The 27,982-nt window shown below is 41.9% G+C and overlaps 1 protein-coding gene across 2 annotated transcripts; it reads left to right on the top strand.

The window, feature by feature from the left end:
* Positions 1-641: 641 nt before the first annotated feature.
* On the top strand, positions 642-26,993 carry LOC308284034 (interleukin-12 receptor subunit beta-2-like). 2 transcript variants are annotated; one of them, XM_080724557.1, is made up of 15 exons: positions 642-753; positions 1,640-1,741; positions 3,935-4,076; positions 6,936-7,084; positions 7,802-7,959; positions 11,117-11,264; positions 19,923-19,999; positions 21,036-21,285; positions 21,745-21,939; positions 23,065-23,169; positions 23,285-23,419; positions 24,448-24,615; positions 24,843-24,918; positions 25,108-25,204; positions 26,144-26,993. In XM_080724557.1, the coding sequence occupies exons 2-15, from the start codon at positions 1,666-1,668 to the stop codon at positions 26,555-26,557; spliced, it is 2,190 nt and encodes a 729-aa protein (XP_080580683.1). In that variant the 5' UTR covers positions 642-753; positions 1,640-1,665; the 3' UTR covers positions 26,558-26,993. The 2 variants fall into 2 exon arrangements, with proteins under 2 accessions (XP_080580683.1, XP_080580684.1); XM_080724558.1 differs by lacking the exons at positions 642-753; positions 6,936-7,084.
* The last annotated feature ends 989 nt before the right edge of the window (positions 26,994-27,982 follow it).

The raw sequence follows: 27,982 nt of genomic DNA, 5'->3' as shown, positions 1-27,982 counted from the left end.
TTTGGGGGTCCTTGACCTTGACATGACAAAGTTTGAGAACCACTGTCTTCTAAATCCTAACAGTTTTCTGAGTGTTCTCAAAATGTCAAGGACCCCCCCATGATATGTATTTGGCCGTGGACCGCCGTCTAAATAATAATAATAATAATAATCTTCCACGCACCTCCAGAAGCAAAGATTTGAGTTAAAAATGTTCACTCTGAATTTGGGTCTTGCCAAATGCTAGTTGCAGAATAGATAGAAAGATACACGCACCCACGCCCAGACAGAAGAATGTTTTGGTGCCCAGCCCACAATTTAGCCTACCCGATCATGATAATAATAAGAGAGAATACACTCCGGAAAGGGGGCGGGGCGGGCACATGTTGAACACACACACACACACACACACACACACACACACACACACACACACACACACACACACACACACACACACACACACACACACACACACACACACACACACACACACACACACACGCAGAGTCGCTTATTTATACTCCATTGCGCAAGCGCGTCGCCTGTCCGGAAATACAATACAAAAAACAGGACAGATCTACAAGCTACCAACGCGTCGCTACGTGCGCTACTTGCATAGAGTTATAGGGCTACGTGACTCGTTGGTTGCTTGTAGATCTGGTCAAGAAGCTACACCGTTGTACTACGGAGTTACACAGAGGGACGGGTCGTCTCGTCTTGACTTGTTCAGTGCGGGACAGCGGCTGGGATTTCCACGTTTCTCGTTATGAGGTACTGTATACACTTTATATTCAGAATCAGAATCATCGTTTCTTTGCCAGTTACTCCAGGAGAGAGTTAGGCTATAAATGCGTTATGGATAGGCATATGGCTGCAGGCTATGACTTTACTTTATAGGCTACTTTATTAAACTTTGGATCCCAAAGTGTTTTTGCACAATTTCCATAGCATAATAATACTGCTAAGCTGTTGTATGTCTTTTGTTTTGAGAATGAACTGCGTTTTTATGATTATTATGCATGTGTAACCCGATCTTACTTTAATTATAGGCTACACACAGTCAGTAACGGTAAGTTATTATGAGTCAGGACATGACATGTGACATGTGAAGTGAATGGTTCAAAACCTTAGTGAAGTGCTACGTAAATAAATTGTTCTCCATTTTAAGCTAAGGGGTGGGCAACTTTGATGATAGAGGGCCACATATTTTCCACACTCACTCCAGGGGTCCACATTGCATTGCAGTGTCAGGCTAAAACCTCGTATCTCCATATTTTAACTTTTTTCTTAAATTAATGTCATACTTCATCATTCTATTATGTCACACTAAATAGCCAATCTATCTGCTATTTTAGCTGCAAATGCATGTTAGTCATAGGTTATACTTATTTTAACTTATACAAATACATTGGACATTAAAACGAGTAAAAGACAATGCATTACAAGTTTAATACTAGTCATTAAACTACTAATATAGACTGAAGTTATTAAAGCGGATTTGTTTGTTTGGAATTGGAACAGCTGATCAATATTATATCAGTATTCTGATATTAAACTGTGGTCCGCTGCATTAATTGTGTGTATGCGTGTGTGTTTGTTTGTGTGTGTGTGTGTGTGTGTGTGTGTGTGTGTGTGTGTGTGTGTGTGTGTGCTATAGGTGCTAAAGCCCTGGTGTCCAATGTGATGGCCAGGCCTGGAACCAGATGGCTACAACTGTCCATCTTGCTGGTTCACGTGCCAAGCAGTTTATCTTCTCCAGGTAATGAAATCCACAGAGGTGGAGGTGAGACTAAATGGGTTTTTTTCCTCCCCTTCTTCTTTTTGGCAGATGCAGACACCTTTTTAACCCTTGTCTTTTATTTTTCTTGTATGGCAAAGTAGGGCTTACAGACCTGTAAGACAGGGGTTTTCAAAGTGGGTGACGGGGCACCTTGGGGTGCCGTGACGGCAGTCCAGGGGTGCCGCGAGAAAATGTTATATTTTTTGGAATTTATTTGGACACAATATTTATCATGAACTTGAACTTGAACTAAAACGTTATTTTCAGTCAGTTCTAGACAAAATGGCTATTATCTCAATGTTTTCCTCGCAACATAATCACTAAAATATGCTATAATTATGAGGTGCTGGGAGTGAAAATTATGAATATAATGTAGGGGGCCTCTGATGAAAAGAATATTTATAGGGGTGCCCCGAGCTTTTAGATGGAGACCCCCTGGAACCCCCTGAGGTAACTGGAAGGCTCGCCCTAACCCTAAAACATACTCGTGAACCGCTCCCCCCCCCCTCGTGAACCCCCCCCCAGTCGTTCTTGTTTTGTAATACAGTGTATTCTTGTATTTGTTTTACTGAAGTCTTCAACGTTTTCAGGCCAAGGACCCCTTAGCTGAGAGAGAGATGAAGCAGGGACCCCCAGATTCCATATAGTTTCATCGTTTGACAGCACAATCAGCAGTGTATTTTGGATTCATGTCAATTTGTGTATTCAGATATTTAACCACTTCAACCGTCAATTCTTAATAAACTTGACCTTTCACTCTGTACTTAGTCTGCCTTACACCAAACCTCTTACCAAACCAAAATGTTAGGGTTCAAGTGGTTAATTTAAAAAAGGAGAAAAAAGATTTCTATCACACAAATATTTGAAGGACCCCCTGTATTAACTCTGGGGACCCCCTGTTGAAGACCCCTGATGAGGTTACGTTTATAAATAAGTGGTGGCGACCGCTCCGATGTCGCCGGATTTCATCCGTCCGGGCCGGGGCGAGTGTGTTTTGGGGTGAGCGTTCTTGTATTTCCCCCTGCAACCCCCCTCCTCCCTATTTTGGTTTATGTCATGACAATCATGTTGTTGGTAAATGGTCTCTCTCTCTCTCTCTCTCACACATACACACACACACACACACACACACACACACACACACACACACACACACACACACACACACACACACACACACACACACACACACACACACTTTATTTGTCGTTCAATAAAATATGTAGGGCACAAGTGGTTAAAAACCTGTTTTTGTTTTAATACTGTAGTGATAGTGAAGAGGAACTAGCAACAAAGGGCAAAGTGCATAATAGGCCTCAGAGGCTCAGACAGGGCTGGTTTCCTGTTTCCGCACGTCACGTTTAATGGGCTGCTTCCTCCTCTTACTAGAAATGGGCAGGGTTTGTGGTTTGATGTGAAATTATTAAATGAGTCATTTGTCTATGTGAGACTTCCCCTGTCAGTCTTTCTTAAGTAGTGAATCTCAAACGTTTTTCATTTTTATTTTTCAAGGACCCCCATTTTGATATGTGTTAGACCACCACAGACTCCCATTTGATATGATTTTGTTTAATCTCTGGGACTCCAATCTACACTGTAAAATCTGCGGTGTTTGTTTTAATACTCTGAGAGTATACAAATAGTACATTTGTATACTCGCAGAGCTACAGACCTGGAAAGGGCAATTTGCTTTCTAACTCAAACAGATTAGATAGGGAGTGTATTTTAGTTGAGGAGGTTATGAATTGTGGTGTTTTTAATGAGGCCATTGGAACATCATTTCGTTCTACTGTGCTTCTTTGATGTAAAGTTATGAATGACAGTAAGGTGCCCTCCACACTAGGCGCGGTCGCAATTCATTTTCAATAAGAGGCGGGCGGCTTTTTTGTCCGCGCAGCAAAGTTTTGGGGCGGCGAGGCGAGCGGGCGCGGTCCCGTGAAATCCACCGCGAGCGTGCTCGTTTGTGCATGCGCACGCGGGCGGTGAGAGATGGATTGTGTTCATCTTTGTGAAATACCGCACAGAGTTTACTCACTGAGCGAGTGTGTTTGTGTCTCACCGCGGTGCGCCCACCGCTGATCCTAGCGGCAGCCCCGACAGCAACCACACCTAGTCTGGAGTTCACCTAAATATGAACTTGAACTTGAAACCCACCCCCTCACCTTTTCCTAGGTCCTCCACGGTTCCTATCTCCTCCTCGATGCCTTATCCACTGTGAGGCTTATGATGGGGTTCACTGTGAATGGGAGCCTGACCCTGACCCTGACCCCACCACCAGCTACACCCTCTACTGGAAATCAGCCGCCGACGACAAGTAACGAACACTCCTCATATTAACCCTCAAATGGAACGTGCCCGAGTCGCGTTAGATTTTAACCACTTTAACCATTATTTTATGCTTTAACTATTGAAAAACAGCAGATATACAAGCTCACAGCGTGGCACCGAGTGCCGCTCTGCGAGCTTGTAGATCTGCTATTTTTGAAAAATCTTGAAAATGTGTGCAAGTCTTTGAATATCTTTGACCCGATCTTTGACCCGACTTCTAAATCCTTCCTCTAAATCAGTTGTTCTCAAACCTTTTCATGTCAAGGACCCCCAAAATTACAGGTATTTGGCCACGGACTCCCATCTCAAAATATGTTGTTCCAGGTACCCCCCAGAAGTAAATATTTGAGTTACAAATGTTTGCTTTTAAATAGATATATTCAAAGACTTGATTTGTCAAAAATGCAGATCTATAAGCTTGCAGCTGTGAGCTTGTATATCTGCTATTTTTCAATAGTTAAAGCATTCAATAATTCTAGGCCTAAATGGGTTAAAACCCCACAGAGTGACAGCTTTGTTTTAATTGGCCAGTGGTTTTAAATTCAAGGTCCTAAGACAGGGTTTCCCAAAGTGGGTGCTGTGGCAGCCCAGCGTGCCGTGACGCCAGTCCAGGGGTGCCTTGGAAAATATGTGATCATATTTAGAATTCATCAATATATCACTTCAGTGAGTTTAACCACTTAGAGGCTCTATGCTTAGTAAAACAGACCTGGTTTGCACTGTACTTGATGAGATATCTTTCCATCTACCTCAACTCTCTTCACCAAAAATAGCAGATCTACAAGCTCACAACGCGTTGTAGATTGTCTATTTTTGGTGAACTTTTCCCCCAGAATATGGATGCTCGGGTGCAGGAATTGCTGACATGCATTATATTAGGATCTATGCGGTACGAGCACTAACCATTCGGCTATGGGGTTGCCCGCCCCATTCCTCAGGTTTTTACACTCACACAGAAGATGGCCCACATACTGCAGTTTAATATGCAGTTTTTTATTTTCCCTCACTATTGTTCAGGAATAATCTCCATGGGGTCAGCCCTTTTGAACATTTTATTATCCTTCAAAGCTTGACTAAGACAGTATCTTTCAGCCTGATGCCGAATTGTAATATTTTGGGACGAAAGCAATTCTCGTAATGTTTATATTGCAAACATTGTGAGCAGAACACAGCAGAACACTGCATAAACAACACACTGGCTTAGAAAGATAAGAGTTTCTTTCCTTCCTAAAATTGTGTGGACTAAAACAACAATAGGACAATAACAGAAGAAATAATAAATAATAAAACCTGGTTAAGCAGCCTTATAAAAGTGTGTTTTCAGGAGAGAGCCATGGGGTTCAAGGGCAGAGCATTCCAGAGTGTCGGAGCTTTAATCCCAAAAGCCCGGTCTCGTTTTCAGCCGGCACTTTGGAATGGACTTTGCCCGAGGGCCTCAAGCCGCAGGTCGGCTCATATGGGGTTAGTAGATCGGAAATATAGGATGAAGGGGCGTCAATGTCCTAGTGCAGGGTTCCCCAATTAGGTTTCCCCAAGGGCCGAATTATGTCTAGGGTACCAAGCCGAGGGCCACAACATTGCAGGGGGCGACGGTGGCGTTCCCGCTACTCCAGTGACAGTTCAGATATCGTTGTTGTCTGGTGAAAATCTTGTATGTCCAAAACCGTTCTTTTTGCATTTATCATTTTAAAAATGATTTAAACTAGTGAAAACAGCCGATCTACAAGCACACAACGCCTCGCACCGCGGGCGTTGTGTGCTTGTAGATCTGCTGTTTTCACTACTTTTGTGCGACAGCCTTGCATGATGAAGCAGGGCTTTACTTTGCGAAAGATTCCACCCGACAACGACGATATACTAGTGTTGTTGCTGCTCTTATACCACCATTATTACTGGGGTTGGTGGGGGCCAGACAGTAGCCCCCCGCGGGCCGCAAATGGCCTGCGGGCCGCCTATTGGGGAACCCTGTCCTAGTGGTTAAGGTGCACACCTCATATAGGCTCTAATGCAGCCTGGGTTGCAGATTTGATTTCCTGATCCCGACGACCTTTGCTGTGTGTCCCTCCCTACCTGTCTCTCTCTCTCTCTCCTTGTCTCCTGTCAATCTCAACTGTACTATCCAATGAAGGCAGAAAAGCCCCCCCCCCCACCCATTAGAAAACATACATACCGGTAATATAATAAAAACAGTTAAAAAAGGGGCACATGCAGTTGGAGGGGGTACAGCATTGTGTAAACACAGCTATGTCACATTTTGTCATTATATACAATTCTAAAATAAATTGGGATGCGAGAATAGGTGAAATATTGTCGAATTCCTTTGGAGCCAGTTGAGAGCTGAGCTGCAGTGTTCTGAACCAGAATGCTGAATAGACCTTTTGGAGAGTAGTAGGAGTACAGAGAGTTGCAGTAGTCGAGCATGAATAAATGAATGCGTGGGTGACTTTGGTTAGGTCGGGGGTGGATAGAAAGGGCTTGATTTGTAAAATACTTTTGAGTTGATAGAAAGATGACTGAATGACCTTCTTTACATGGCCTTCTAGACTGAGTTCAGGATCTCAAACAGTACGTTTGAAACTTGGAAGTAAAGATTCATGGTTATTTCAACCAGGTGTTCTTTGATTATGATGATCCTTCCTTCTAAAGTAAACGGCTAACTCTTTTTATGTTTACGGTTGTCATAACATGAGATGACAGACTGAATGTTAATTTAGATCCTTCCAAAATGTAAAAATGAAAAAGAGACTAAAACAAACTTGTAAACCTCTTGCCTGTAGGTTGTGCATAATCTCTCTCCTCTCCTCTCCTCTCCTCTCCTCTCCTCTCCTCTCCTCTCCTCTCCTAGGTCAAGGAATGTTACGGCGTTCAATGGAAAAGGCTCCATAGATCGCCGTCACATCTTGGGTCACAGTGAACTGAGTGTGTGGATCCGTTCAGAGAACCAGAACGGTTCTGCCACATCTAATGTGACTTCGTTTAATATATCAGACATCAGTGAGTCCTTTACAAACAGACACAAACTTATTCTCAACCATCTACTCGCCATTCACATGTTCACCTTAACCTTGATTAACCTTTTCTAAGTGTGCATTTAAATAGTTCTGTTTGCCTTATCAACGTCCTGTTTGCTTAAGGCAAGGCAACTTTATTTGTGTAGCACATGTCATACACAAGGGAAACTCAAAGTGCTTCGCACAATTCATGAAAAGGCTTTCAAACAAAATCAGTCCACCGGTTTGCGAGACTAAAGGTGACATTCACACTTTTTTACTGTGATTAAAACACATCCTGGAGCGTATTGTCGGATAGTGTGCTTCTTTTGGGCTGGTGTGAAGGTTGATGTAGATTACTGTATGTTGCGGATCAAACAAACAAATTCTAATCCACCAAAAAACGGTGGTCCCGTTTTCCCGGTTTTAATGGTTTAAGGAAAAACAGAAGCAATAAAAACTTGTGTTTTATGTATTTGGCCGTGGACCCCCATCTCAAAATATGTTGTTCCAGGGAACCCCAGTAGCAAAGATTTGAGTTACAACAGTTTGCTTTGAAAATGATATTTTCAAAGATTTGCACATTTTCACGATTAAAAGACAATAGCAGATCTACAAGCGCGCAGCCACGCTGTGAGCTTGTAGATCAGCTATTTTTCAATAGCTAAAGTATAAAATAATTCCAGGTCTTAATGGGTTTTACATTTGTCGGTCCCTTTAGTGAGGTGGCATGCAGTGCCCACGGTCATGAACCACAGTGTGGAGCCGGGAACACTGGAGATAGAGTGGAAGTCCCAGTGTGGTCCGCAGGATCACTCCGAGGTCGACTGTGAGGCCAGGCATCGCATGGCCTCGGACACGGACCACGGTTGGCCTGAGGTGAGAGAGGGAGATCTTTGCTTCACTTCTGGTGATTTTATCTGTGTATGATTACTGAACGGCCAGAAAGACAGGCTATTTGAATCGTTTGGGGATTTTGGTCTTTCTGCACTGTAAAATCTCGAGTGTTAATTGAGGGTACAGTATGCTCGTGACATCATCATCATCATACACGGAAGTTATGCGCGAACGCCTACTGAGTAGGGGTGGGCGATATGGAAAAATACAATATCACGATATTTTTCCAAGCTGTATCACGATACACGATTTTATCACGATTCTTTTTCATGTTGGTTTTTATGGTTATTTTTCAAGGTACTTGACAAAACTAGACTCTCTGGGTTCCTTTTGGGAGGTTTAAATTGAACTTTACAAGTATGTAACTCTGACAGTATACAAATGAAACCAAATGGATTTGGTTTCATTTGTATACTGTCAGAGTTAAGTGGAGACCTTGACATTTTAAAGTTTGAGAACTACTGATTTAGACCAAAATGCAGGTTTAAATTGAATTCTGCAATGAATCTCTGTAACGATTAAACAGGATTTTTTACAAGGCTCCCTCAATTGTATCACGATATATACGATACCTCTGAAAATGCATATCGTGGAGACATTGTATCGCCTCAACGATAATTATCACCATATCGCCCATCCCTACTACTGAGTGGCAAAAAAATACTTGCCTTGACGGCTCATACATACAAACAGAAAAGTCCTACCTGAATGCATTACGACGTTAAACAACATTAAACTCACTTTGCAACTCACTTCGCCACTCAATTTGCCACTCGATTTGCCATTCACTTTTTGCATGCGAATACCCATTATACTGTAGCTCTGGGAGTGTAACAAATGAAAACAAACCATTTGGTAACATTGTGTACGCTCTCAGAGTCAGAGGGCGCACACCAGTATTGCTGAGGTGCTGCTGACCTTGGTACAAAAGTCTAAAAGTGAAGTAAAAGCTGCACACTCACAGCCACGATGCTGGATCATTTATTTGAACACCAACGTTTAAACCTAGAATGGTCTTCTTCAGGGATGGGGTATGTGCATTAGTGTAAAGTAACTAAGTACATTTATTCAAGTCCTGTACTTAAAGGAGTAGTTCACCCCCAAAATGACTTTTTTTCTATTGATTAGTCACACCATGGAGAGTAGAGTTCAATAATAATTTTAGTTTTTTGTCACATTCTTAAGACAAAAATGTGTGACGAAAAATCGTTCCGGATGGCCGGAATCAATGGGGGAAAATGTACTCGAATCAAATTTTTGTCTTAGGGTTGAATGTGACAACAACCAAAAAATATTATTGAACTCTACTCTCCATGGTGTGACTAATCAATAGAAAAAAAGTCATTTTGGGGGTGAACTACTCCTTTATGTACAATTGTGAGGGTTTCTTTTTCTTTTTTTTTACTTTACTGGAATATTTCCAATTTTCAGTCCTTTAACTTTAACTACTCCACTACATCTCAGAGGCAAATATTGTACTTTTACTCCACTACAATTATTTGAAAACTTTAGTTACTTGTTACTCAGTAGATTTTGATTATTATTACAAAACACACGTTAACCACTTCAACCCTATATACATTTTGGCCATTTGAAACTAGCAGATCTCCAAGCTCACGATGCGTGGCAATGTGACGCATTGTGAGCCTGTAGATCTGCTATTTTCACATTTTAAATTTAAATGTTTTATTATTATTTTCTTCCAATTTATACATTCGAAAACTTGTGAAATAGGACATTCTGCAAAATGAGTGCTTTCTACTTTTGGCACCAATACTTTTGTACTTTTACTCAAGTGAATTTTGAATTCCGGACTTTTACTTGTAAGGCTGCACCCACACCAAAGTACCTATGAGAGTGGATTCCCCATTCCTCCAGTGCATTTCAATGAGAATGGAGCGTTTCTTGCAGAAATCCTCTACTGACATAAAACCGCTCCATTCTCATTGAAACGCATTGGCGGAATGGGGAATCCACTCTCATTCATTGTCACTCATGTCACGTCACACTTTTGCCCTACTCATATCTCCGCCACCGTTGCCCCTATCCATGCCAAACTTTGCACACACACTTCTTCATTTCTCACATGGCCCTCTTCTAGCGCCACCATGAGGTAGATTCTTGTAAAACACATTTTTGGACTCTGCTCCTACAGATTTTGCCCTGAAATCACGCAAAGCCGTACACAGTACCTCTAAAGTCATGTCATCAACATGGATCTGTCCCATTTCCCATATTCCCTCCTGATTGGCTACCATTGCCTTCTAAAGTTTGTGCATGCGACCTGACGGCCGCTTATCTCCCGATTAGGGAGTCTTACTGGTAGGTACTTTGGTGTGGGTGCAGCCTAACAGAGTATTTCTACATTGCAGTATTGTTACTTTTCCTCAAGTAAAACAATTGAGTACTTGTTCCACCACTGGGTATGTGTGGGGTATCGACATGCAGGCATTGCTTTGGAAAAATCAGGTCACAACATTCTTTTTTTAGCTGCCAGTGCCTTGCATTTACAGTAGATGGTAAACATGCGTTGGAGTGTTCCTTTTCCCAGCCGTGAGAATCGCATTTAAGCGTTCTCTGCATCCATTTGTTTCCTCAAGCAGAACAGAGAGAGGATCGCAGCTCATCAGAGGGTTGGAGAGACATGTCCACATATCATTGACTAGTCAGAGCTGTCTTGCTCAGTGCACGTGTAGCGCTCGAGACATGACGTCCAAAGCGTTCCATCGCTCAACAAAATGCTTTCTGGGCCCCATGAATTGGCTTTCACGCAGTAAACCCATTGTTAATGACCGATCACATTGCAACTTCACACAGTATACACGGATATATTTAGCATAATGTTGTCAAAGGACGGGATATCATATGGACATGTGGAGAGAGGTACAGCAATAATGTAAAAAAAGACACAGTGTGCAGTATGCAATTCACAGTATATACACATGAATAGTACCTGTTTTTTGTTGAAAGATCAGGACAGTGGTCCATGATGGTCCATAGTAGCGATTGATCACAGAGGTTGAGAATAATGCACTGAATGAAGATAATAATTATGCTGATGAATGTATGGCCAGTATTTACTCATGGGTTGCTGTGCTGTGTCAAGAGTTTTAATTTCAATCCCTCATTGTGTCTCAAGGGAGAAGGGGGATTCCATAGACAGTATACCATTGACAGTCCCCAGCCAGACACCTGGTACGAGTTCCAGGTACGCTGCTCCTGCCAAGGCCTTTGCAGCTCCATGAGTGACTGGAGTCTCATCTACAGAGTGGAGAGTGCAGCGGCTGGTGAGTCTACAGCAGGGGCGAAAATATAGGGGGTGCCTGAGAGCTAAAGCACCCAGCTATGAAACCATTGAATTTCTCACCAAACAACATTTTTAGCACTTGGCCGAATTCACACCTTTGCTTTGTCCCAAACAGCGTCAAAGCCTGTCCCCACATCCTGGCTGTCTGTCTGTGATGCAGCTCTGTTAATGCTTCCCCATATATTCCTTGTTCTCCCTTATAGAGACTGTTTTTATTTTATTTTTTGACACTTGCTTTGGCAATGTAAACGTATGTTTTCTCACAAAATGTCATGATTACCGAAAAGTATTGAAAAACAGTGTGTGTGTGTGTGTGTGTGTGTGTGTGTGTGTGTGTGTGTGTGTGTGTGTGTGTGTGTGTGTGTGTGTGTGTGTGTGTGTGTGTGTGTGTGTGTGTGTGTGTGTGTGTGTGTTTGTGTGTGTGTGTGGTAAATAATAGTTTGACATTTTAATAGCAGCAACTTCAATGTATATGAAAACTGCTGATTTATCACCCACAGTTTATTTTTTAAACTGAGATAATGTCTACTGTTAATCTGTTAATGCTGTAGTAGGCTACTCCTCCACCTTATTTTGGATACTTGCTTTGGCAATGTAAACTATGTTTTCTCATGCCAATAAAGCTCCTTTGAATTTAATTTAATTGATGTAGCCTAAATACATTTAGCCTAAATACTGTAGCTTTTCCTTTTTGTGGGCTACTTTGCTTTTATTGATACCAATACTTTTGTACTTTTACTCAAGTAGGCATGCCAGCATTTTGAGTGTGTGGGTGTGTGTGTGTGTGTGTGTGTGTGTGGGGGGGGGGGGGGGGGGGGGGGGGGGGGGGGGGAGGGGCACCCATTTGAATATTGAAACTTCTCCGCCCCTGGTCTACAGTGTTACCTACAGTAGGGGTGCAGGAAAATTATGATTTTTATTTTATGATTTTTTATTATGATTTTTTTTATTACGATAATTTATTCGATATTATGTTTGTACAAGTTAAAAGAACGTGTGCAAGCATGAATAAATCAGACATGTTGTCTTGGATTTACCTTTGTGTGTTTACATTATTGCAATAAGTTGATAAAACCTTTACAATTATAAAAGCTACGTAAATGTACTTTGCTTTCATGCCAGCAGACTGGAGTAGATCCTGATATATGAATTGTTTTGAATAGAGAATCGTTTTGAATAGAGAATCGTTTTAAATCGGAAATTCCGAATTCGAATCGTTTGGATTTGAAAGAATCGAGAAGAAATAAAAACGTGAATCGTGACTCCAAGAATCGATTCTGAATCGAATCGTGGGATACCCAAAGATTCGCAGCCCTAACCCACAGTACTGTACTCGGTAGAATAATGAGTGTTCAATTAACCTACTAAGAGCTGAGGATGATCTTACGAATGTCTTCTAAATCCCAATAGTTTTCTGAAAAGATCCCACCCAGTGGCAGTGAGCGGTGCCTAGTCCTATACCTTACCATAGTACACAGTATCAGTTCAAACACTGACGCTTTCATTTCAGAGACCTCCCAGAAGCAAGATTTGAGTTAAAAAATGGTTGCTTTCAAAAATATATACTGTATAATCAAAGATTTGCATACATTTTCAATACTTTTCAAAGATAGCAGATTTACAAGTGGGCGGCAATGGCTCAGGGGCAGAGTTGCAGTTTTAGAAAACAAAGGGTTCTAGAAGGATTCCCAGTTCAATCCCGGGCTCCCCCAGAGTTAGTCTATTTTTAAACCCGTTGTCCCGTTTATACGACAACGCACCAATTAACACAAAATGCTGTAGTGCATGTGCCCGGCCTACAGGTGGCCCTGTGAAGTTGCCACAAACTATGATGTTCTCATTCCAGGGTCTAATTCAGAGTCCAATTGGGGAGCCACCCCATTGGTCAGGGCTTTGGAGTGATGCAAGGCGGTCGTGTCGCCCCATTGGCCGGCCTGCCTGTCAGTCAAACTCCCTCTCTCTGGCTTTCAGAACACTGAGCGGCCATGTTGGATTTTCCACTGGAGTGCAGGCTAATTTAATTCATAAAAATATAGCTGTTAAAATTTTAAATGTTTTATCTGCCAAGGCCTGCCAAGATAAACCCTCGTTTTGTTACCTGGCAGCATTTGCTGCATTTTTAAAGAGTAAACTTGTCATCTATTCTAGTGCTAGTGTCTGCTCTCTCTGCAGTGTAGAGATGGGATTTATGTCTCTTTAAAGTGAGCCGGATCTCTGGAATTCGTTCATTTCAAAGAGCCGTTCAAAAGAATGGCCCATTCAGTTACAATATGCGAACCGGATCCCATCGTTCATTTCAAAGAACCGTTCAAAGGACTTGATTCGTTCGCAAACGTCCCATCTGAGGGCTCCGAAGGTTTTGTTAGGATGGCTGCTGGAGGCGCGCGATCTGAAATGCAAACCGAGTCGGATTCTAGTGAGGAAGAAGATGATACAAGAGGAATTGGAAATAAAAAAGGAAAGAAAAGGAAACTGGTTAATGCGGGAAGTGTCAGCGATGAAGAAGATGAGTTTGTTGTTGGGATTACAGCAGAGAAACAAGTTGACGGAGTTTTCAGTGACCTAAATGCTGTGGGAAAGTTTGTTGTGGATCGCATTGGAAGAGTCAAGGGTGTAAGAACGACCAGAAATGGAATGGTGATAGTCGAATGCAAGAACGGGGAACAGGTTGACATGGCTTTGAATATTTACAAGTTTGATGGTTGCCCAGTGAATGTGTTCCGACTTGGGAGGAAAGAAAGGAGGATCAAAGGAGTGATAAGTGGCGTTCCTCTGGCAGTGAAGCCAGAGGGAATCTACAATGAGTATGAAGGAGAAGGTCTATGCGGTGCAAGAAGACTCACACGGTACAGAGAAGGGTGCGAGAAGAAACAAAATCAATGTGCTTGACTTTTAAAGGAGAGGTATTGCCAGAGAGAGTATACATCGGTTATTTGTGCTACAGAGTCAGGCCATATGAAAGAGGCCCACTCAGATGCTTTTGTTGTCAACAATATGGACATGTCGCAGCGGTCTGTAGGGAAAACAGACGGTGTGGGAGGTGCGGTAAAGAAAACTGCAAGGATGAATGTAAAGAAGAACCAGCAAAGTGCATTCACTGTGGCGGAGAACACCACGCAGGGTCCCTACAGTGCCCGAGGAAAGTCAAGGAGATGGAAGTGAGAAAGGTGAGAGCAGGAAAGAGGGGTATGTCCTATGCCGAAGCATTGAGGAAGGTGGAGGGGAATAAAGAAACAATGACAGGAGGACTGGAAGAACAACAAGGTGAAAGGGAAAAAGCAGAGAGGCGTAGGCCTATGCCGATCTGCATGGACAGGAAACGTTTTTTGGCGTTCATCGCTATGGTCATCAATTGTGCAGTGGAGATACAGGGGAAGTCGGAAAGGATCAAGATGGTGTTGGATGCTGCAAGAAGGTTTCTAAATGTCATGGATGTCAGTGGAGAGGACCTGGACAATACCTTGAGAGAAGGATTCATGCCTACCCAGACTGTGTCTGGGGTAGGTGAATAGAGCGACACTACAGTCCAGTGGGTGGCGGTAATGCACCTTGAATGGTTTGCCAACCGCCAATAAACCCGACAGAAGAAGAAGAAGAAGAAACGTCCCATCTCTAACACAGAGCTAACAGGACAGGAGGAGGAACTGTAGCTGCATTCATTTATTCACAGTAAATCGTGGAGGGCACCAAGAGCATAACCACAGTATCAAGAGGTAAGTGTACATTATAGTCTAATGATTAGAATTTGCAACGAAAAACAGGTCCAACATTGTGTGATTAATAGGCAGGTTTGAATTTGTCCATATGATTAAACAAAAGAATACAGTAGCCTGCTGTTAGCATGGTAAATGGCTAGAGTAGCCTGCTGTTAGCATGCTAGCCTCGCCTTTTTCAACATGGAATTAAATGACATGTTGCTGCTATCAAAGTCAAAATTCTGACAGGACAGTGCCTTAATTAGACTCAGGGATGTTTGGCTTATTAAGCATCATGTGGTGACGTTTTGTGTCATTTGGAGTTGGGAAACTAGTCCAGATGTACATTAGGAGTTGGCTTTAGACTGCAGTGTTTACAATAATGTACAGCCATGGCTCAATCTGACTATAATCTTTTAAGAGAGATGACAGTGCAACGTTTTTGCTCATCTATATCAGGGCAATGGGTGTTTTATTTGGTCAATCTGGGATATGTGCCATGACAATGTAGTGGATACTGAATGGAAGCTAAGAATGCTAATGACAGCGATTTTCCCCCATTGTATTTATCATGAAAGGTCTTAATATGTGGCCAATATCAACAGATCTTACACAATGTAAATGCTAATATTCAAAGCTTAAGGTGACGGTCGTTCACACGTAATTATTGGCGTGAACGGGCCGTTATTCTTTGTAGATATAATGAAAATAAATGAATGATCCCATATTAATTAAATATAACCACGTAGCCATATAAAGCAGGGGTTGTCAAAGTGGGACTCCTTTTAGGGGGTCTAAATTGACCCATACAGGTCTAACTTGAAATGGAACCAAATGAACCTGTAAGGGACCATTTCCACTTGTACACTGTCAGAGTTACAAACTTGGGTCCATTTGTTTTAATATCAATCATTTTGATGGGAACCAAGTGGAACCCCTCACCAGAGGACCCCTGGGGGTTCCTGAAATCCACTTTGAGAACCACTGTCAGTGTGCAGGAAGAGTCATTATTTAATTCACTAATGCAGTTATTTAAATTATTCAAGTCCTTCAGTAATACTTTTATCTATCTGCTACTTTTATGCTATCAAACTCCTAAAGGTGAACCACTGTCAGTGTTATTTCTGCTCCCTGTCTCTTCTGCTCAAGTAAACAGAAGATACATTTTCAAGTGGATTACTTGCCATTTGTTTTACACCCAATTTTTTTTTTTTTTTATCTTTCAGAGATGTGATCAGCTGTTCTGCCTCCTCCTGCATCTGGCCTTGGGTTCCAGAGATGACCATAGCTTGTCATCGACGCGTACTTTCTACTGCAGGGGTCTTCAACATGTTCAGGCCAAGGACCCCTTAGCTGAGACCGATCAAGCAGAGACCACTACATATTGCATACAATTGTTGCTCCATTTAATATCATCCGTGTTGTGTAAATGGTTGTTTGTTAGACAATCCTTGGCTCCTCTTCCCCTCACCACAAAACCTCTTTGCAGAAAATAGCCGATCTACAAGCTCACAACAAACTTGTGACTTGCTATTTTTGGCTTATGTTCCGCAGAAGAGGGATGCTAGGGTTCAAGTGCTTAATAAAAATAAGCAGCCCACCTTGTAGTAACACTTTGGCTATCTCAGTCACATTGCTCCATTGCACCATAACCATATGAACCCTAATATGAACATTTGGTGAAAATACCAGTATCTACAAGCTCACAAGGGATCACATTGATAGCTAGTAGATCTGCTATTTCGGCAAAGACATTTGGTGTACAGAGAAATATTGGAAATTTTATAGTATTGCATAACTGGACAAACATTGTTGTTGAAACAAGTTTTTATTAAAAACTCCCATTGCATCATGGTTTCAAGTTGTACAACTTTTGTATTTATTATTGCAGTAACATGACCATCTTTCTTTCCCCAATACATACATTTAAGTCACACCCTTTAACCACTGGTAAAATGTGATCGGGTCTTAAGTGGGGACATTCCCATGGTTAAGGCCTGCGTAGGCCTGCATAGTCGATGAAAGTGATGTATGCCTCTTCAACCTTCCCAGAAGTCCAGGATCTGCAAGCGCCTAGAAGATTCTGCTTCTGTTAGACAGAATTGAGTGATGTCAATTTGTCATTTGCTATACTTATTGCTGCAAGTGAGAATTATTTGTGAAAATAATAATTTAAATGGCTCTGTATTCCCAATCCCATCTCTCTCAATTTCCCTCTCAATTTGTTAAAAGAAATGTCCATGAATAAGCTGATCTTTGTGGGGCTCTTGGATTAAATTTGTAACCCAACTTATAATGTATGTGGGTCTGAGGACCCCCACGGTGGTCCCCATCATATTGATTGATATTAAAACAAATGGACACACGTTTGTAACTCTGGCAGTGTACAAGTGTAACCAAATGAACCCTTACAGGTGTGGTTCCATGTAGACAATGTCAAAGTTATGGGGGTCCTTGAAATTAAAAACGATGGACCACTGCTCTAGCAGCAATGATTACTATCAGAATACAAGCTCACAATTGAGCTTGTAGATCAATCAATTTGTGACAATGCACCATGTCATGTTGTGAGCTTGCAAATCATCTATTTCTGGCTAATGTTCCCCCCCAGAATATGCTGGGGTTCAAGTTATGCACTGGCAGCACCTTTAGGAGTTTGATAACATAAGTAGCTGATAGATACAATTATTACTGAATGATTTGAGTAGTTTAAAAAGTATGACTTTTCCTGCACACTGCTTGTTTTTATTGGAAACTGTCAGACATAACTTAATGACATGAGTAATATAATGCATCAAGTGATCAAAAACAGCAGTAGAATTGAAGATTAGAGTTAAACTGACTCACCGTAGCTTTTACTCAATGAGTAAAGGCTGGGAACGAGGCGATCTTCAGATTAACAGCTAGCTGGCTGGTTAATTCACAGTACACAGTGCTATGTTGTTTACAGCAGTGGTTCTCAACCTGTGGGTCGGGACCCCCAGAGGGGTCCCTAAATTATTGTGAGGGTCCCCAGATGATTAACTTAATGTGCAACATTGTTTTCTCACTCAACAGTAAAAAAAAAACAACATAAAGTCAAAGTGTATAGAGCAGCGGTCTTCAACAGGAGGTCCGGGACCCCTAGGGGGTCCTCAGAGCTACAACAGGGGGTCCTCCAAATCTTTGTGTGATTTTTATATTAACCACTTGAACCCTGGCGTCCATATTCTGATATCTTTAGCCAAAAATAGCCGATCTACAAGCTCACAAGGCGTGAGCTTGTAGATCGGCTATTTTCAGCTAAAGAGATTTGGTGTAGAGGGGAAAAAGAGCAGACTAAGTACAGAATGAAAGGTAAAGTTTATTAAGTATTGATGGTTCAAGTGGTTAAATATCTGAAAACACAAATTGACATGAATCAATTTGTGTTTGTGACATGAAAAAAAAAATACACAGATTATTATGCTATCAAATGATGAAACTATATGGTATCTATGGGTTGTGGGGGTCCCTGCTTCATCTATTTCTTGACTAAGGGGTCCTTGGCCTGAAAAGGTTGAAGACCCCTGGTATAGAGGGTATCTGCACATTTCTAGTGACAATTTAAGGACTTTTTAATATAAACCTCTAAAATGACAAATTCAATATTGGCCAATTGTCAAATAGTGTGTGTGTGTGTGTGTGTGTGTGTGTGTGTGTGTGTGTGTGTGTGTGTGTGTGTGTGTGTGTGTGTGTGTCCACTGCACCTGTAAACAGAACTAAACACATTTTAAATGTATTTTTTTTTATAGTTATTAAAATCACTTTCAGGAAAAATGCTGCATTGGTAATAGCATACTATAAACCTAATTTACATGGGGCCAAGCCATGCCCATCCACACGCCCACCACAGGCGTGGAGGCGGGTCATGCCGGAAATGAAACGCAGCGGCCAGATTTGAAACGACGGGCCTCTGCGTTTCAATATCCGGGGGCCGAGGCCGTTCGCGGGCACACCGGGCCACGCTGGCGTGCCCCGGGTGCTTTTCTCGGGCCTGGGGCGGCACTGGCCCGGGGCTGTGGCAAAAGCGGGCGCCCCGGAGGCCCCCGGGGGGGCCAAGCGGGGGCAGGGGTCGAAAACCCGTAGAATGAGCAGGGTCCTCTACCAAAAAGAGACTCTCTTCTGCATGTTGGTGATTCATTTTTGAATCAGACTTTCCTTGACAACGCTATAGAATCCACCCAGTACCATTTAACATTTAAGGATGCTATGCTTATAATGATTGCAAGAAGAGCTGTTATCTACAATCACAGAGTATATTGTTGGGACTGACGATAATAATAACTTTTAATGAGCTCCTGGTGACTGGAGAGCGGACGTCAATGTTAGAGCCAAATCAATCTGCTAATTTATTATGAGATGGCCTGCAGAATATAGATGATCTACAGGCTCCCTGTGTCACCATGCTTGTGGATCTGCTGTTTTTGGCGAGTAACATCAGACGGATTCACTCACGGATCACTCCATTTCTTCTAGTTTTTCACTATTTGTTGTCGCCATTACGGTGCCAACCCACTACTGCCGCGCAGGTTAGAGGACCGCATTAACAGAGCATTAGTCTTGTTGGGTGCTATTCAACTCTGCGACGTCGGAAGCGCTGTTTCGTAAAAACAGTCTTCAACCAGGAAGAGTGTCTCCATCCGGTGGAATATTTTTCATTTTGCCCTAAATATTTCCGGATTTGCCAAGGATTTGGGAGGTAGACGAACAACGCTATGGACCAGAGCTAGGGTTAACTCAGACAATACAAAGGAACCAAATGGACCATTTCTCTGAGATAAATAGCACTCAGGAGTCTGTCTGATGGTACCAATAGCCTTGGATGTGAGATGATCAGGTCCGTGGTGGCAATAGAAGACCTGCTATGTTCTATGTATTCCTTATGACTGTGTATGTCTGACTCAAATGTTCTTCTCTCTCAGCCCCTCTCGGACAGCTGGACGTATGGCGGGACTGTGGAACATCCTCTCCAACCTCTGAATGTGTTCTGATGTGGAAGGTACATGTCAAGTCATTAGAATCGGGATCAGTCAATCAATCAATCAACCTTTATTCGTTACATCCAAAAAATAAAAAAAAATAAAACAGTATTTCTAAAATGAAACAATATAAAAGAAAAACACTATCAGCAATGACGTATACTCCAGAAACAGTAAACAAATACAATTACGGTGCCATCACAGTATCAACTGGAATTCACTGAAATCTATACAGAAACACCAATTGCCAGGTATCATGTACATTACAAGTGCAAGGAATTTTCCCTGGCTCGTCAAAGCCACCATAACTTAACACAGGACAGGACTGACATTGGTGCGATGCACATTGCAGAATGTCCATTCAGGCAGCAGTCCATTAGCAGACAGCTTTGAGCTGGGGACAGCTTTTGACAACATGTTTTGCATAATATTTGTCAGTAGCACTACTTCACAATGAAGCCCATGAAGACCTTGTGACATTAACGCATAATGCGGTGTTGTGGAATCTTCCGAGGAGCAATGATGACAGACCAGTCTGCCTGTTCACTATTTATTATGCAGCATGAAGTGCATTACAACATTCTAAGTTTAATCTAGCAAGCACGGGAGCAGGTGGCAGCAAGCGGCTGGAATCATCCTGCAAAACAAGCTGAAGCCATACTTTCCCTATCGGGGCAGAAGGACTGGTGATTGGCAGATGACCCTGCCAATCACCAGGTGTTTCAATCACGAGCCTCCTTCATCCATCATCAGAGTTGCTGTCCTGATATCTTTATTTAACCAAAGACCTTTAGATGACCTGTACAAACACAAGTGTCCGGTCTCCTGGTCATTGTGTTATCATGTTGTGTTAGTCTTAATATAGCTCAAGCAGACAATGATGAAACAATAGCTTACTAACTAGTCTGACCAATACATACACACAAAGTACAATATGTATCTATCTGGCATATAACCGCATAATATAGAAATTCCAGCAGCTTTAATGCCACTTCAGTGTTTGTCTTTCTTGGCACAAGCTCTCTCAAAACTCTGTCCCTGTATGTCTCAACCCAGAGGCTGTCCAGACTGCAGGCTCGTGGCGACATTCTTGGATATGAGGTGAAGATGTCTTACGGTGATAGCAGAGAGGAGCTGCTGAACGTGTCCGCCACCGAGCCAAACCACCAGCTGAAGTGTGATGCCATGCAGTGCCACCTCGTAAAGGGTGCTACCGCCCCGCTGACGGGTGTTTCTTCGGTGACTGTATCAGCCTACAACACTTGTGGGATTACCACGCCTGCTTATCTAGCTATGCCAGTGTCAGGTAATGATTATTGGAACGCTCATAAAAGACTAGATCTACAATCAAATGTAATTGAATTCAGTACTAGATGATATAATAGCGTATACAAAATTAGTATATAGATCTTTTTCATAGCTGCTTTGGATTGCAGTCATTAAGACATTATGGAATATTGTGTGTTAATTATTCATTCATTCATTTGCTATTTTTATGTGAGGCATTTTGGCTGCATTTTATGTATGGTAAATATTTTTAGAACAAGGTTTACCTAAATGGTTCTTGAAAAGTGCATAGGACAAATGAATGACAGATACAAATAAAGTTTTGTTATTATTATTATTATCATCATAATTATTATTATTATTAATTATGGTTAGCCTATAATTATGTGATGCTGCTTTTGTAACAGTCTCTTTGTATTGAATGTCAAGTCTCTCTGGCACGTTGGTAATAAAAATCATTTGTCTCTTACATACAAAGGTACGGAGGACGATAAGCTAAGCCTTCGTCTGAAGATGGATTTTGAGACCCTGAACGTGTCGTGGGATCTGTCCTCCCAACCCGGGGACGACCTGAAGGAATATGTGCTGCAGTACAAGGAGGTGGGGCTTCCTCCAAGCCAAGGATTTGATTGGCTGAGAGTCGGTGAAACACAGACGTCGGCCACTCTGACAGGTTGGTTTGGCTTGGGCATGGTTTTCATCCGTGGTGGAAAAAGTACTCACATATTTTACTTAAGTAAAAGTAATAATAATAACAATAATCTTTATTGTCCCCGAAGGGATATTTGTCTTCACAAGTCTGTTCAAAAACAACAACACAAAACCATATAACTCAAAACAATATATCACAAAGACAGATCATGAGGTCCCCTTTCCCCACTTGTACACCGAAAACCATCCTATCGACGGGGGCGGGACAGATCGTTTAGTGCAGCGATGGCCGAGGGGACAAAACTCCTGCTAAAACGAACCATGTGCCACTTCAGCGTTCTGTATCTTCGCCCCGATGGCATGAGGTTGAAGTAGCGATACAGAGGACGATCTGTGTCATTTGTTATTGAAAGTGCTGAGTGTGTTATGGCCTTGTTCATATCAGCAAGTGTGGGTGTAACAGTAGTAGTATTCATACAACAAAGTAGTATCAATACCGCAATGTAGAAACAATCTGTTACAAGTAAAGGTCTACTGTAATGTACCAAACATAGTACATAGTAAGTACTCATAATGCAGAATGTTTCACAAGTTATCATATGTCGAAAATGTACGAAATATCTTTTGAAAATAGTAGATCTACAAGCTCACAACGCGACGTCACTTTAGATTTTAATCACTTTAACCATTATTTTATAGCAGATCTACAAGCTATACATAGCTATAGCTACTATGAGTGAGCATTTGTAACTCTAATCTTCGCTTCTGGGGGATGTGGGTTCCATGGAACAAATATTTTGAGATGGGGTCCGTAGCCAAATACATATAATAATGGGGGTCCTTGATTTAAAAAAAAAAGTTTTAGAACCACTAATATAGGAACATACGTTTTTCAGAAAACTCTTAGGATTTAGAATACATTAGAATAGGGTCCTCAGGTCAGGGGTTAGGGGAAGCAATTGCAAAATAACTGTAACATTATAGCCTACCTTTGTAAAGGGATGTGGGAGAACTATTGATCAGAACCATATATTCAAATATTTACAGAGGCCTCCAAAATCTTAGGTTATGTTTTCTTTCCCCAACTGGTGTGACCTTTGCATTATGAGTAAGGCAGATTTCCTCATGTCTTTGTCTCCATCTACAGGTCAATTTAAGAAATACACTCCCTACAAAGTGTCCCTATTTACAATTTCCAAAAACGGTGACATCCACCACCTTTCTTCTGCGATTGGATATGCCCTTCAAGGGGGTAAGTATTTTGGCATGGAATTATTGTAGGTTATCAAAAAAAAAGGTTTAATCTCTATGCTTTTATTTGAATATTAAGCTATGGATCATCTTCTTTCCTCTTAATCACTTCTCAGAGCCACCTAAGGTGTCCTCATTTCGGGTGGCTTCCATCGAGGCCACCAGTGTCACCCTGGCTTGGGAGCCCATTCCACTGGTCCAGAGGACAGGGGTGATCCTCTTCTACCAAATAGGGGGTTACAGTCACAAAGGTATAGCCAAATGAATGTATGGGGCTTTTAAGCCGTGACATCATTTTGTAGGCAGAGGAGAATCTGCCCCCAGAGCATTTTCTGTCCCTCGCTATTTTCAACAGATCCGAGACAAAAATAACGACTAAAGTATAATTCTAACACTTTCCTTTCAACAACAAAGAGAAGAAAAATGTGTAAATAGTAAAAATAGTAAAAAGATTCACGGAAACTGGGGGCAGAAATGCTCCTCTGCCTACAAAATGATGTCATACTTAACAGCCCCATAGACCTGTTAATGAAACATTGCAGATCTCCAAGCTCACAACGCGTCGCATTGCGGCACTTTGTGAACTTGTAGATCTGCAATGTTCGCTACTTTTGGCCATTTTCACCTACACTATAATGACAAAATTGTTTTTTTTAAGTCATTTCGATTTTGTCTGTTTGTTGATTGTCTAAACATTTGTTAATGAAAGAAATCTCTGTGTCCATTTTAAAGCTATATTGCATTACTAAAAAGCTAAGTAAACAAAAGCTGTTTGAAATAAATAATATTTTAATTATAGATATCGATTGTTCATGTTTGATTGAAGTCGGCATCTATCTGTCTGTTGGCATCTAGCCTGGCCCTGGGATTAATACCATTTTCAGGGTTTCTGATTTGGTCGGAGCGGAAATAACTCCTCATCACGTGGCCGGAACCACCGGTGCCGTGCATCTCCAAAATGATTCCCTTGGTATAATCGTTTTGTTTCTTTTGGTATAATAATATAGTTGTATGTCCATTATCTATTAACTCGCGAGACTAAACTAATTGATACGCATTATGTGAGGAACAACGAATGCGACGCCAACCGGAACCAACCACCGGAACCACAATTTTCTTTTTTTCTTTTTTCTAAAACGGATCACACGGCTACTTTTAGAACAAATACCAGGTTTTCCTTTGCGGTGGAAAGTCTGGTGATGCGAGGCTAGTTGGCGTCTAAGCTGTTTTTCCTTCTCTCTCCTAGTGCACAATGTGAGTGGTATCCAGCAGCTCCTAGTGCACAATGTGAGTGGTATCCAGCAGCTTCAAAATAGCACTTTTGTCTTGGTGCTGGAACACCTGAGGCCAGCCGAGGACTACGAGGTGTGGCTCAGGGCTGTGACTGAGGCTGGGCCTGGTGCCAACGCCACCACCAGGTTCAAGACCAAGGACCAGGAGGCCTATGGTAGCAACGTTTTTACATCTCACATACGTAGCCTGCTCAAGATTCACATTTTCACATCTCATATATACATGTACAGAAGTCAAATGATTTGGTTTCAGTTCCTCAAAGTTGTTGTAGATGTTCAGAGATCCATTGTTTTGCACTTTATTCATCTGCACTTTGTTTGTAAAATGACATAATGTTTGTAAAAACAATTGTTTTTCTTTTTCTCTCTCTCTCCCTCATAGGCTACCTAATGCTACTCGTGCTACTTGTGATTGTGCCTATACCATGCGTAGCGGTCACTTATCTCTTTCTTAACAGGTGAGAGAATTGTCTTGTACAAATACTACTGCAAACAACGCTGCTCACTCGTGTTTTACAATGCATAAAATCTTTGGTCAATTGATAAACCCATGTTAATACATTTTGATGTGTGTATTATGTTATGAATTATGTTATTATGAGTTTGATTACATCATTCTATATTTTATATCATGTGTCTCTATGCAGGGTTAAAAAAGATGACTGTCCGCTGGCATTTCAGTGTTGCTTTGAGAAAGTGCCCGACCCTGGCAACAGCCAACTATTCTATCACTTTAAACACCAGGTGAGAAACTGACTGACTGACTGACGAGCCCTAGTCTCAGCTGTGTATTGTGTCTAACCTCAGAACAGGGATTCCCATAGATTTTCATAAGAACCAAGAACGTTTTTGTTTTCTTGTTTTGTTTTTATCAGTCAATCTAACATGGTTAAAATGGAGTTTGATTTTACAATGAGTTCATAACAGGGGCGTCAATTATTGGGTATGGCATGGGTATGCAGCTGCCATACCCTGGGTCCAGGGGAGAAAATAAAAGTTACTTTTAAATATAAATCCATGAATGTCTTTGTGTCTATCTGCGCTGGTTATTATGTTGTTAAATTACAGTAAAATAACTACAAATGCAAAATGTAACAAAATGGTCACTTTAACAAGGTATTATGATTATATTCTCCAGACTAGCATTCCCAGTTTGACAAAATGGTATATTCCCAGGTTCCGCAGGTCAGCTGCACAGGTGCAATGCATTATTGTTAATTGTGGCACGTTTACCTACATGCTAAGTTTAATGGGTTCGATTCCGGGCACCGCCAACTCAGCGTATGAGTAGCATGGCTTGGCAAGTCGTGCGGCAAGTACTGGGAGCTGATGGTAGGTGTGGCGCTCCACCTCAGCAGTTCATCTCCCAGGTGTCTAGCGCATTGTAACGGGGACAGACTCCCGCGTGTTACCGGCTGATACCGACAATAAGCCACTCCCGACCTACTTAAGTTTAGCTGCACATGAACAACCATTCCAGGCCTCGCAGCGCGAGGCGTTGTGAGCATGTAGATCGGCTATTTTCCACAATAGAGCCGTGTTATACAAAATGTAATGCCTCTTTTCCATGAGGACTCCCATCTTTGCCATACCCTAGCTTTTGCTGAACTGACGCCACTGGTTTTTAAAGGAAGGAAGGGGGCATATCTGATCAAATGAATATAAAATGTGTTATCCCTGCAGCTCAACGACTCCTGGGCTTGGATCTGCGTGCCGGTGCAGGAACCACATCCCGAGATCAGTCAGGTGGAGGTGGTGGAGCGTCAGCCCCAGGGTGGAGACGTCCCCCGCCTCCAGGGACAGACCGAAGACGCGGCGTGGCGCTCGCAGGCGGACACAGAGGAGGACGGTCGGCGAGAGGACGCCGTCAGAAAGCAGGAATGGTGGGAACGACCAGCGCGGAGGGCCCTCCCCTCCTCCGCTCTGGTCGGTCCCACCATTCCTAGAGGAGAGGATTACAGTAAAATGGTTGACTCTGATGAAGAGAAGGTGGACGAGGAGGAGGAGGAAGAGAGGGATGAATCCGAGGACGATGAGTTTTGCTCGGGGTACGAGACGCACTTCATGCCCACCGCCTTGGAGGTGTTGACAGTCTGACTGTGTGCCACCTCTAAGGCACAGTCCTGAGTGTAAATGGTGTAAAAATGTATTATATTTGTGAATGTTTTTTATACTTTCCTTTTCTTTCATTTTGGGCTCTGGTTGGACGGTAAACCGTGCACACAGAAATTAAAACGTTTGATAATACTGCTACAGATGATGTTGGTTATTTTTATTTGACTGCTGACTCAACCAACCTGACAAGGTGCAAACAACAAAATAGCAATAGAGAATGTCTGATATATATATTTCTTTTAGTTTACATATTTGCTATAATCATATGATAAAACAAACTGTGCATAGTAACTTCAACTTCATTCAACACAGCTTCATCACAATGATGAACCAATTAAGCCTTTTAGATTTTAGCGTTGGCTTTTCAAAGCTCGCCACTTTGTGCCGCACTGCCTGATTTTACACTTGGTTGCATACTGAAAATTGCCTATCTACTATCCATGTTCAGCAACCAAACATAAAATCACTTCTCTTTTAGTTCTACTGGATCTCTTCTCCACTACCTCCTCCCTATACATTTTAGTCTAGTGTTTATTTGTTGATGATATTGTCAATATATGTTGTCTCAGCTTTAGTCATTATTGCTTAGTTTTTACTTTGTTTTTACTTGATTTTTTTCAGTGAACAAGGTAACCAACAAACATTTTCCGCCATACCTTTAGAGTACAACAAAGTTTGGCATTCTCATGAAGGCAAAGCCCAATGTGTTCTGGGTCGGCATTATAGGCCAATCTATACCAAAGTCCACCATAGCCAGGTTAAATCAGCATTTCACTGGCAACACCCAAGAGAATCCAATGGACATGTTGTAGACCTTGCTGATGGCCTACACATGAGGAAATCAACAAAGTACTATGCCGAAAATAGTACATGCAGCAAGGCGGGAATACAAGCGGTCAGCAGTAAAGCAGTTTGTCACTCAGCAAAATCCTCACGACAGTTTCAATATTTTAATTGACACAGGATGTTGCTTGTTCTCTGCTGGCAGGGTTGGTTTTATGGTTTGATTTGTGTTCTGCAGTCAATGATTTATTATTCATTATTATGACTACCGGTATAATAGCTTGTTTGTATTTTGGTCATCGTGTACACATACAATGTATGTTGCGAATATTTCAAGTTCAAGAGTCAACAAATGGAATCACAGGCTACACACATAATATGTGTGTAGCCTGTGATTCCATCACAGGAAATATACATATATTATATACATATAAATATACATATATTATATGTATATTTGCTTATAGTCTTTTGGATAACACACCATTTAGTTTTCAACCTATTTTAGTTTGTTTAGTCTTATTCTAGTCTTAGACTAAATATCAAAAACTTAGTATGTTAGTCTTAGTCAACAAAACTAACACTGCTCAGCTGATGCTCCCCTGTGCTGCATGCACTGCCCAG

This window comes from Nannobrachium achirus, assembly GCF_963921795.1.
Source record: "Nannobrachium achirus genome assembly, chromosome: 4".
Lineage (NCBI taxonomy): Eukaryota > Metazoa > Chordata > Actinopteri > Myctophiformes > Myctophidae > Nannobrachium > Nannobrachium achirus.
This window is presented reverse-complemented; position numbering and strand designations above follow the sequence as displayed.

Excerpts from the sequence above, each read along its gene's own strand:
- LOC308284034 (XM_080724557.1), top strand. The coding sequence starts at position 1,666 with ATGGCCAGGCCTGGAACCAGATGGCTACAACTGTCCATCTTGCTGGTT. Across the intron at positions 21,286-21,744 it reads TCTAGCTATGCCAGTGTCAG|GTACGGAGGACGATAAGCTA; the intron begins GTAATGATTATT and ends TTACATACAAAG. Across the intron at positions 23,170-23,284 it reads TGGATATGCCCTTCAAGGGG|AGCCACCTAAGGTGTCCTCA; the intron begins GTAAGTATTTTG and ends ATCACTTCTCAG.